Genomic DNA, 11,359 nt, shown 5'->3' with positions numbered 1-11,359 from the left:
GGGGGGGGGGGGGGGGTGAGGAGGTGTACGTGTGTGCCCGCGTTCAGAAAAGGGGGCTTTTTTCGAGCTTCGTTCTTTCGCTCGTTCGTACGTTAGACTGCCAAGGGAAGGTCAGGCGTGACGACTTTGGTGACGCGTGCGCGAGCGAGCCCCTCTCTCCTCGACTGCAATCGTACTGTGTATTGTGCGTGGCTTCTGCTGCTACTGCTGCTTTTGCTTCTGTCTCTTCGACAACGGGGTACGCACGACGCGCGCACGTCAAGATTCTGCTGCTTTCTTGAGCTGTGTGTCTCGACCGAAAATCGGCCGATGCGCGTGCACCAATGGGGTCGGATGGGTGGGGTTAATTCCTTTAATTAAGAAAATGTGAATGACTTTCGAGCCATCGTGGAATGTCTCGATCATTGTCGCGCAGTAGCAGTAGCAGCTACCTCACGCTCGCACTTTTATATATTTTTCAATTGGAAGAACGTCAAAAAGCTGCTGACAGATATGTAGGTCGTCGTCGAGCACAGTGAGTGTCGTTGTCCTCGTCACACAAACAACGAAAAAAAAAACTAGCAGGAAAACTGCACCGCTGCTGCTGTTGCTGTGTTACGATTGTTTATAGTAATGTACGCGGGTGCATAATGTGCCAGAGGTTAACTCTTATCACATAGGGAGAGAAAGAGAGAGAGAGGAAGAGAGCGAACGAACGAACAAACGAGGAGAAAACAGCTCGGAGAAATGCCCGCGTTGAAAAGCTAGATACAGTACATAGTATACCAGCGTGACGTTGGTCGTATATACCCTGCAAGAGAGAAACTCGAGGGAATAAAAAGGAAAGCTCGACTTTTCTCTCTATGTGTGCATGTGCGTATGTGCTCTCTCTCTCTTTCTCTCTCTCCTCTCACACAGTATGTGTTCTTTTTTTCCTTTCTGTCTCTCTGTGTAGGCATGATGAATGTAAAATGCGAATAGGTGAAGAGAATGCCCCGCATACTACTACTAAATACGCGTAAAAGCGAGTACAAAATAAAATCGTAATTGCAAATTCTTCAGAGCTCTTTACCCTAGACTCCCCTTTTTTTCTTTTTTTTCCTCTTTTTCTTTTTATTTTCGTGCGTTTTCTTCATTGTACAAGGCTAAAAAATCATACGAGCGTTAAATTTAAAGGTCCATAATCATGTAATCAGCGATCAAATAAAACGACGCTTTCGGCGCAGGCAGTCCCTTGCGCGAAGTTCGTTTCAATTTCGTCAAATTAAACTCCCCCAAGTGCGCGAGTGAGTTCGTTAAAAAATGCGATTCAACGAGTGTGCCGTTCAATCAGTTTGAATTTTGCAAAAAACAGCCTCGTCGTGGAAAACTCATATTCAGTACGAGTGCCGCAGCTGAGAGAAGCAGCATCAAAATAAAAAATAATAAAGAAAGAAAAAAGGAAAAAATTTCGAAGAACGAGCGATAGAAGCTCGCTTACGGGGGGCGCGCGCACACGCTCCTTCTAAATAGACTCCCGTCACACACGTTGATAAAAAGGCTATATAGCAAAGCCACTTGTTCCCCGCTGTGTGCGAGCGAGCGTGGATACACGCTATACATTGTACATATATTATAAGGGGTTGTTTGAAAGAGAAGAGGAGGAGGAGGAGGAGGAGGAAACGAGAAGAAAAAAGTTGAAACGTCGGTATGGTATATATACTATCGTTGGGAGGCTCTCTCCTCTCTCTGCTGCACGGCCGACGCCAGTTGCGCTTCGGGTACAGTACGCTAGTACAGTATTGCTGGTGGTTGGCTTATGTATCATCTCCACAAATAGCCTCGAGAGCTAAATGCATGTATCGATGTATATATATGCGCGCGCTCGTTCGCTCTCGGCTAGTAGTGCTATACATGAAAACGCCCGCCACCGCCAGCATCACCAGCATCAGCACCGCCGCCGCCGCCGCCCCACTCTTCGAGCCGTTCGACGCGCGCGAGAGAAGGAAACTGCGTCCCAGAGAGAGTAGTAGCGGCAAGCAGCAGTGGAGCAAGCTCTCTCACTTTCTCAACGATGAATCCAGTTCCATAGCGCGACTCATACGCTACGGAGCCACTGCACCGCACAGCACACAGCCACGGCACGGCACACACTCGGTGCACACTTCGGCTCTCGTATATACTTCACGCAGTCAGTTCTCTGTCGATGCTCTATGCTCGCTCGAGAGCACTGCCGCTCCATAATGTTCGGTTAGCAATGCACGAGCTTGGCCCGGGTTCATTCGATCAATCGTCGTAATTTCCAATTGCGAATGTAAATTCGCGTGAGTCGTGGTCGTCGTCGTAAAGTTGATTACCATATCGGTCCTCCTCGAGGTTGCAAAAGAAAAACAAGAAAAGTAATAAAAAGTAACGAAAGTTTGATATATAGTGCGCTACGAATTCCAAGGAATGACGACGATGATGATACTCCAGTCTGACGCAACAGTTTGAAAAAGCCACAAGCGCTCGAAGCTTGCAAGAGAGCACACCTGTGGCCAACTTGCCAGCTCTCTCTCTCTCTCTCTCTCTCTCTCTCTCTCTCGCTAGTTCGTGGCCCAAAGTATACCAACAGTTTTGTACACACACCTACACCCACGCATACACACACGGACGTATAAGTAAGCAACGTGAAAACTGGAACGTGCATTACGTCGACCAAGGGGCGGCGAGCGAGGGCATCGTTGCGCGTTGTGTGCATAAAATACCGAGCGTCGAGTAGTGTGCTGCATCGAGAGAGCGAGAGCAAGCAGTTATGTGATATTCGAGTTTCTGCCCCTTTTCTGTTTTCTGTTCTGCGGAATACTGATTCGCAATAAGTGAGTGTGCTGCTGCTAAAAAGAAGGAAGGAGTCGGAATCAAGATGATGAAGATATGACCCTGCAGCTAAGCGGCTAACTGATATCATCGTATATCTCGGAGCTTTTTCATCGAAAGGTAGGAGAAGAGAGAAAGATTGTTTTTTGAAAGCTTCGCATGTCTGACCATATCGCCCTCCCGACTACTTGCACGCTCCAAAATCCGTATAAATTTTTTTTTTATCATACAGCGATTCGAAATAACAGATTATTCCATCGAGTACACACGTATAGACGTACGGTTTTAACTTGATACGCCTTACATATCCGTCGATAGATAAGAAACTTTGTTTCGGGTTTCCTTGCGCAATCCCCCGTACAGTCTTTTGTACTACTCTCACGGCGCTCGTCGCCCAGGGTATCGTGCGCGCACACACGGCACGAGAGTCCATGAGCTCTTTTCTATACTATTAGCTGCTGTCTGTATATACCTCTCGCGGGGATTTCGTTAATACATTTTGGTCGTGCTGGAGTCTTCGCACTGCTCGGGACAACGACGGCGACGACGACGAAGACGACGACGACAAAAAAAAAAGAAAAAAAGTCGTTCAGTATTTACTTGGGCTTGGGAGCTTGAGTATTTTGCTCAGCTTCTTCTTCTTCTTCTCCTTCCTCCTCCTCTTTTTTTTACGGCTTATCTATTTTTACTGTTACTCTTTCGTCTCCCGTGCCTCAGGAGCTCCGATTGTGTTACACGCGAGCTCACACATTGTGTGTCGGTTGCGAAGAAAAATCAGTTATAAGCGAACGATTTTTAGCCTGAGGGGGCCTTGCCTTTTTCGCAGCACATGATCTCTCTTTCTCAACTGAGCGGGTAAGTTTCGCGCGCGCGCTCAAGTATCGTGTGAGAAATTCAAACACAGTATGCAAGCTAAACAAATGCTCTTGTTTGTTGATACGTGCGCACGCTCGTGACGTTGTCGAGGCAATTTTTTCCCCCTCCCTTCCTGTACAGAACATACAGATTTTTTTACCTGCACAAAGGCAAAGAGAAATGATCGAAAGCATTTCTCCGAGCTACGCGCTTGTGTTATAATGTGTGTCGTGTCGTGTCGTGTCGCGATCCACGGGCAATTTTTCTCTTTTTCTCTCAAATACTTCGATAATCAATAACTCAATGCTGCTCTGCGCCCGGAGAGCTATAACAGAGAGAGAGAGAGAGAGAGAGAGGAGAAGAGAGCTCTGATTCGGAATTTAAAAGGCTATTTGAATAAGTTCGATGGGCCAAACGATATCGCGGGGTTGAATGAAATCAATTAACATGGCAAGAGACTGAAAGAGAATAAAGTCGATGATCGATTGTCGATTTACAGCAGTCACCGGCATCGCATGCGGGGGTAAAAATAATCGAATTTCCCGCGCGGCTTTGTCATTTAGTTGTGTATCCGCGGCTAACTCAAATAACTGTGTGCACTACACAGCCAGTCGAGAGTTCATTATTTTTCCACGAATAAATAAAGAGAAGACGTAACACGCGGTAGTAGAAGTTCTTTGTAAAGTCCCGCCGCTTTGTCGACGATCGGCCGACGATATCACAAAGGAAATAACTTTGTAATCACGTCAGAGGAGTTGTGTACGAAAGTATGCGATAGATATGCATTAATGGGCATAATCTTCGGAACTATTTTCTCTCTCTCTCTCTCTCTCTCTCTCTCTCTCTCTCTGTCGTCGTGGCGTCACTAATCAGCCCTTTGCAGCAGCTGTTGCAACGAAGTCGATATTAAAATTTTTCTTGAAATTTATGTCGAGTATATTTTTGCATTAAGTAACGATATTGTAAAAAGCTATTGCGTTCCAGAAGTAAACACAATGTACCGCCACGTCGATAGCTATATTTGAACAACTGATATTTTAGAGAGAGAGAGAGAGACGTATAAAATCAGACAGCAGCAGCGCAACGTCGAGCTTTTTTGTGTTTCACTTGGTTCGCAGCTCTCTCGCTTTCTGCACCTTCCCTTATTCTCTCTCTCTCTCTCTCTCTCTCTCTCTCTCTCTCTCTCTCTCTCGATTCCTCTCGTTGTTTATTTCTTCAAGCATACTCGAGCACGTTGATAAGCGATTCTTGAATGCTCCTACGGAAGCCGTAATACAACAGCAGCTGCACACGCGAGAGGGAGTATTTTCCTTTCTCTCTCTCTCTCTCTCGCTACTGGCTTTATTTGTTTTCAAAACTTGGGTGCGCGCTCTATATAACCGCGATAAAATCGCGTGCATCGATTCCGCAGCAGCAGTAGCAGCAGCATCATGAAAACCGAAGTCGATGGCATACGGTTAATAAAACGGGAGGAAATCCAGAAAAGAAAAAGAACTAAAAGCAGCACCGAATTTACGATTCCGAGTTTTCTCTCGTTGAGCTTGCGCACGAGATGCACGCTCGGTTAAGTAGTCCTAATTATAACGCAATTACGCCGGGGGAATTAAACGACTCGAATGTTGTGTGCCGCTGCTGTACTCTAGACTCGTTGGTAATAAACCGCTTAGATGAATGGTCTGACTTGTTTCTCTCCCACACCCGTAGCTGTGCTTTGCCATGAAAGATTATGCGGTTGATTAATTTGATTTCGTAAGATTAATACGATACTTTTCAACAGCAGCAGCAGTAGTGGGTCGCAGAAATGAAGTATCTCAAAGCCATACTGTTTTCATTCAACGTGCTAATATGGGTAAGACGATCCTTACGCGCCTTAATCGGTGATAATTCTTAATCATCGTCAGGCTTAATTCGCGATCAATTTCCACTAAAAACGATCATGAATCTCCCTCGCAGCTAACGGGTCTAATGGTCGCGATAACGGGCGGCTGGCTGCTTATGGACCCGACGAAGGCACACTTGCTGAATCTCTTCGTGGCGGACGACAACCCGAACGAGACCATCAACCTTCTGGCCTACTACCTGTTCGGCCTCGGCGCCGTCATCATACTGGTGAGCTTCTTCGGCTGTCGCGCCTCTGTCCATCAAAGCCAGTGCGTCTTGGCTATCGTGAGTATTGTTTTTATTATTATTTATAATTCAGTAATGTTAGCGAATACAACTGTAATGCGTAATGCAAGCTTTAATTTCCGTCAAACATCCGAAAGTTCTCTCTCCCTCTCTTTCTCTCTCCTGAGTTTAATTAAGTTTGTTGTCTTGCGCTGTGCACCCCACGTAGGCTACGTAGGTATGTGTCCGCCCGTTTTCGAAGCACGTAAAACACACGTCACGCGCCGCGCGCGCACGTACCCATTGTGCTCTGAGTACACCTCGATGTGTAAGTTATTCGGATGTTTACGCGCGCGTACCAACAACGCACAAACGTACACACAGTAGTTTGACGAAAGCCTCGTGCCTTGCAAGCCCAGAGCAAGCAGGGAACGCCTTGCGAAGCCGAAACTTGCGGGCCCGCGACGCGATTTAATCGAGAAAACAATCGAACTTTTAATCGTCGACTCGGCTATTTAAACTATATACACAGTACAAACGAGCGTGGCTTACCGTTGTGCACTGTGCACTTTCATCATTCAATTTACTTAATACAGGCGCACGAAACACAACCCAGACTGTGAAAGCTCAAAAGCTCTGCGGCGCGCGGTAAACGCGTAAAAAACATACTGGTCAACGATGCGGGTGCACCACCGAAATGTAGCGTAAAAATAGATTCGTTAGATATTTTATGCACTACTATATACATAGCGTGACGCATTGTTTACCTTGTATCCTGCGTAGTACCTCCCCCTTCGCAGGAAAAATATATGAATTCCGATCAGATGGCTCTCGTGGAGCCCGCCCGCGAGTTATTCCAAATACGAAATTGCGAGTATCGATGTATGTGCGGCCGTCGCATTCATGAATATTCATAATATATACGCGAGGAGTTTCGTATATTTTGTGGATGTTTCGAGCGCGTTCACGCATGTGCGCCGCGCGCATAATTCATCAATTCTTTTTTTTTTTTTTCAACGCATAACGCAAGCAGGAAATTTCATTTTTTTCGCACGAAAGAAGCACGAAAGAAAAAAAAAGAAACGAAGCAGAAAAAAATTTAACCCGAGAGGATATTCGTCCTGCTTTTTTACTTTTTTTTATTCTGCTCTTGACTCTCTTCCTTTTTTTTGCCCCACACAGTACATGAGTATGCTGATAGCCATGCTGATAACGGAATTCGTGATGTCGACCGTGCTTGGCATCGTGACTTACCGCGTCATAAGCGGCCTGGAGTCGCGCATGTCCGAGCGGCTGAACGGGCATTACGGCCACGGCGGCCTCAGCGATATTAAATTCACCCACAGTCTGGATTACGCTCAGTTTAAGGTATGTATGTATAATGCATGCGGAAGACGACGCATATTAACGTCGCGCGCCGAAGCTTGTTTCGCATCTTCCGAGGATATAGTCACGGCAGCAGCATCTTTTCTCTCTCTCTCTCTCTCTCTCTCTTTTTCTCACACGTATGCACGTACAAGCTCTCGGTCTCTCTCTCTCTTTCTCTCTCTCTCTCTCTCTCTCTCTCTCTCTCTCTGTTAAGCCCCTTCGCAAAAGCTAACTGGAGCGTGCCTTATTCAGCAGCTGCACCACCATCACCACCCCCTCTCCGTTCTCGCGCGCTGATGTTGCCATTTCTCGATTATAGGTATCGCGTATGTGCGTGAGAAACCTCGGAGAGAAAACCCGGTGCATATGACACGGGATATACATATAATATGCAGGGTTTATTGATAAACTTGGCACGCGCTCACATGTACGCGTTGTATAATCTCGACTCTGGGGTCTCTCTATTCTCTTCTTATTTTTTTTCTTTTTTTATTATTATCGAATCGCGCTAAATAAAATTGCAAGGATTTATTGTTTAAATAGACGTTGACCGAGAGTGACACAAAACATGAGTTAATAAAACGACAAAAATAACTTCCTTTCTTTTTTTTTTCCACTTTCATTGTGTTGTGCTCTTTCATCGTTCGACGCGCGCGCGCAGTTCAATTGCTGTGGAATTTACAACGATTTGGATTACAATGGCTCAGCTTGGTGGCGCGACAGTCAGTTATCCGGGAAAAGGTTTCAGGTGCCGGCCACATGCTGCGTACTCAAGGACGATGAGGTGAGCCTGAAAAGCTATTCTCGGAGAGCTAATATAATACTAATAATAGAATAATTAGAGCTATGTAATAAAAGTAAATGAGACTTTATTTTTTAATTAAAAATCTTCCTTTACTCTTGTAACATGATAGAACAAATTGTTCATCTCATTTGCATGCTTTCGTATATACAGGTAAAGAATACTGGAAGCCCCATGAGCGTCATTTCCAGGGTATTTTACAAGAACGTAAGTTGGAATTTCTTTACTTCATTTCAAAGTTATAATGAATGTATCAGAGGAATATATGCGTGTCTCATTTCAGAACGAAAAACCTTGGCTGGCACCGCAACCCAAAGACGAATCGAGTTGTCAATCTTCATCGAAAATAGAACAGGAAGGCTTCAGAAATCAAGAGGTATAGTAGCTTGTTCAATTTTAAATTTCACGATGAATATTTCTCGTATTGCAAACTGTAAACAAGAAAATAACAAGACATTTTCATTACAACTTTTTACGCTTTTGCAGGGCTGCTTGGAGAAAATCAAAAGTTGGGCTTCTTACGATTGTATATACATTCTGGTGTTCGATATCGTGATAGCCCTGACGCAGGTACGTGTCCTTGATAGTTTACCTCTTTTCCATTCAATTTAATTTTATTCCACTTTTTTTAATTTCTCGTCTTTATTCTGCTTTTTGTCCGCGACGCAGATCTTCGGCACCATCACGTCGGCCTGCCTGTGCCGCAAAGTGGGCCGTGGCGGCCACGCAGCCGGATAGCATTCGCGTCGCGCTAGCCGCATGGGCAGCGTGCATAGCGCCTCGCGTCGCGATTACAGCCGCTCTGGAAGCGTCAGATAGGCCCGGGGTTCCGTCACGGCGCGCACCACCAATTAAACGCTTCCTCGAGATAATTTTTTTTTCATTTCTCTCTTTCGTTCGTTTAATCTCGAGGAAATTGCCGTGGCGGAACTTATACTTACATACAGACATATATACACACACAGATGCGCAGAGAAGTGGTAAAATTTAAGATTCTCTGCTTTTCGAGTTGGTAAGGAGAGAAAAATGATGTATATTATCCGTTATACATTTAACGAGAGGTAAAGTGAAAGTCAATAAATTTTATTAAATTAGTCATACAAGCATGGTCACTTCTGTTTTATAAATATAGTAACATAGCATTGTTCGTTGTACGTGACGATTTTATTGTGAAAAAATGTGGAACGACGCTTAGAGTGCTCAAGTTTTTTTGTTTCGCTTGTCGAACGATATTACACGAAACTCGTGCACGAATCCGATAAAAAATTACGCTGGAATTTTTAGGATTTATAGCATGGTCGTCGGTGAGAATAAAATATATTTGGAATGTAGCTAAAAGAGCAGAGTTTGAGATGAGTGTATAATTAATATGTAGCACTTTAATTTTTATGATGATCAATATGATTAAGCGAAGTAATTACCATAGGGGAGAGCTTAACATGCTGGTATGAGGGCCAATATGACAAGTGAGTTTAAAGTATTTTCACTGTCGAATAAAATATTTCGTGTTTGCATAGCTTAATTTGTATATCAAATTCAAATAATTGGATCGTTATTTATATATATATTAATTAATTATTAATACTAATTATCAATATTATTATTAATATTAATTACTATTAATGAACAATTATAACCTAGGATTTACCATTTACACCAATCCCAAGTTAAATGGCTCTTGTTTCTCGCGAAATACAAATATACTTGTACCTATGCGTCCATGAAAGGACAGTTCATTCATGGAAAATACGGATCGTTATGATTTTAATATAATTAATACTTACTGGCCCTGCTCTTCCCTAAGTGAAAAACTTCATCTACTGTACGAAAGTGTAAATGTTGATTGGAGCTATTATCTTTAAGAAATATTTAAAGGTAAATTGTGTGCATAGGAAGATTCTGCGGTTGACTTTATTGCTCTATTGAAACAATTGTTAATATAAAAGATGTTATCGACTAAAGAAATTTTATCGGTGTTCTGATCGCCCATAATTGGACGTCAACAAATTAGTAATTCGCTGAATCATTCGCGTAATGAATATTAAAATAGTTATAATGACAAATAAATGCTTCGTCGATATGAGTGTGTCTTTAAAATAAGTAATAAGAAAATTGTTGTAATATACTCGTGAATTATGTGTATGAATTATATGTAAATGTATGCTATGTTTCATAGACGATAAATGGAGAAAAAAAATTAAAAAACGATTTAATGAATACCGAATTCTAAAATAATCAATAAGCTTAAGTGCGAGTTTCAAAACGTGAATAAATAAGTGAATGAAATGATAAATAAATAATGATTATTAATAAACTGTGTATAAATAAATGTTAAAATTTTATATTTTAACGAAGCAAAACAATTTTTTTTATGCTTTGAAGGAAAAAACGACAATTTCAATTAAAATGATTTTTCAACAATAGTATATATGATCATAGATTTTGTACGAAACTTTTTGTGCACAAATTTTTACCGAGAAAAATCGTAAGAGAGTAATTTTCGGAAGATATATTATCAAATGACAATATTTGACATCTTTTAATCGATTCATATTATACACATACGATTGAAAATTTAGCATTTTCTTCGCGAACGAAAATTCAAATCGTAACAGTTTTGCAAAATTCGTCGATGTACATAAAATTTCAACTGTTATACGTACAATACGTAATGATTTAATTATGAAATTGTGGAAAAGCTCGAAAATAAGTAAGTGAACATTTTTTTTTTCATCCAACAAAAGTCTATGAAAATTGACGAGTATTGATTTTCCAATCGGCTGTGAAAATGAAATAAGAAAAAATAACGGTTGCAACTCAATTGAAAAATATAACGCCATGATAAAGCAACGCGAATACGATATATAGTTTTACAATTTTCAAATCGCCAGACGATTTTATTTTTCATACTGACTGTCGTTTCTTGCATCATGAATGTTTATAATTGCGTTGTGCCAAAATGTCTCAACGGCAAATTATTTTCCAAAGAAGATCTCAATCTGTATTAATTTTTTAATAAAAGAAATTGCAATAAAAGCATGTAGATAATGTTGATACACAAAATAAAAAAAAGAAGATAAAACTAAACGCAAAACTAAATCATTGTATAATAAAATTCATCGATAAAAAAAATCAAGAGATAAAAAGGATACGAAAAATTATATAAAAACATCGAGAGCTAAAAAAAAAGATACGAAAAATCGTCCAATGTGTTTATAATCTATTTAGAGTGCCACACGTATGTTATCTAGAAAAAAAATCGGACATGCCTACGATGAAAGAAGCGCGAGGGCGCGCATCAACACTCTATTGTGTATCACGTCTCAACAACATACTGTTGTCACACACACTTGCCCGTGGCTTGTATCTCGAACGTACTACGACAAAATGTATAAAAAAAAGCTAATGTGCAGT

The 11,359-nt window shown here is 42.0% G+C and overlaps 1 protein-coding gene across 2 annotated transcripts; it reads left to right on the top strand.

Moving 5' to 3' along the window:
* Positions 1-2,037: 2,037 nt before the first annotated feature.
* LOC106657006 (CD82 antigen-like) lies at positions 2,038-10,284 on the top strand. 2 transcript variants are annotated; one of them, XM_014378236.2, is made up of 9 exons: positions 2,038-2,934; positions 5,450-5,518; positions 5,623-5,835; positions 6,958-7,143; positions 7,805-7,927; positions 8,099-8,152; positions 8,229-8,321; positions 8,432-8,515; positions 8,615-10,284. In XM_014378236.2, exons 2-9 carry the CDS (start codon positions 5,471-5,473, stop codon positions 8,681-8,683), a joined length of 870 nt encoding a protein of 289 aa, XP_014233722.1. In that variant the 5' UTR covers positions 2,038-2,934; positions 5,450-5,470; the 3' UTR covers positions 8,684-10,284. The 2 variants fall into 2 exon arrangements, with proteins under 2 accessions (XP_014233722.1, XP_014233721.1); XM_014378235.2 differs by having other exon boundaries at positions 5,447-5,518.
* Positions 10,285-11,359: the final 1,075 nt, after the last annotated feature.

Source organism: Trichogramma pretiosum, unplaced genomic scaffold (assembly GCF_000599845.2).
Source record: "Trichogramma pretiosum strain Unisexual culture from Peru unplaced genomic scaffold, Tpre_2.0 scaffold14, whole genome shotgun sequence".
Lineage (NCBI taxonomy): Eukaryota > Metazoa > Arthropoda > Insecta > Hymenoptera > Trichogrammatidae > Trichogramma > Trichogramma pretiosum.
The sequence above is the reverse complement of the archived record's forward strand: the minus strand, read 5'-3'. Positions and strand labels throughout refer to the sequence as shown.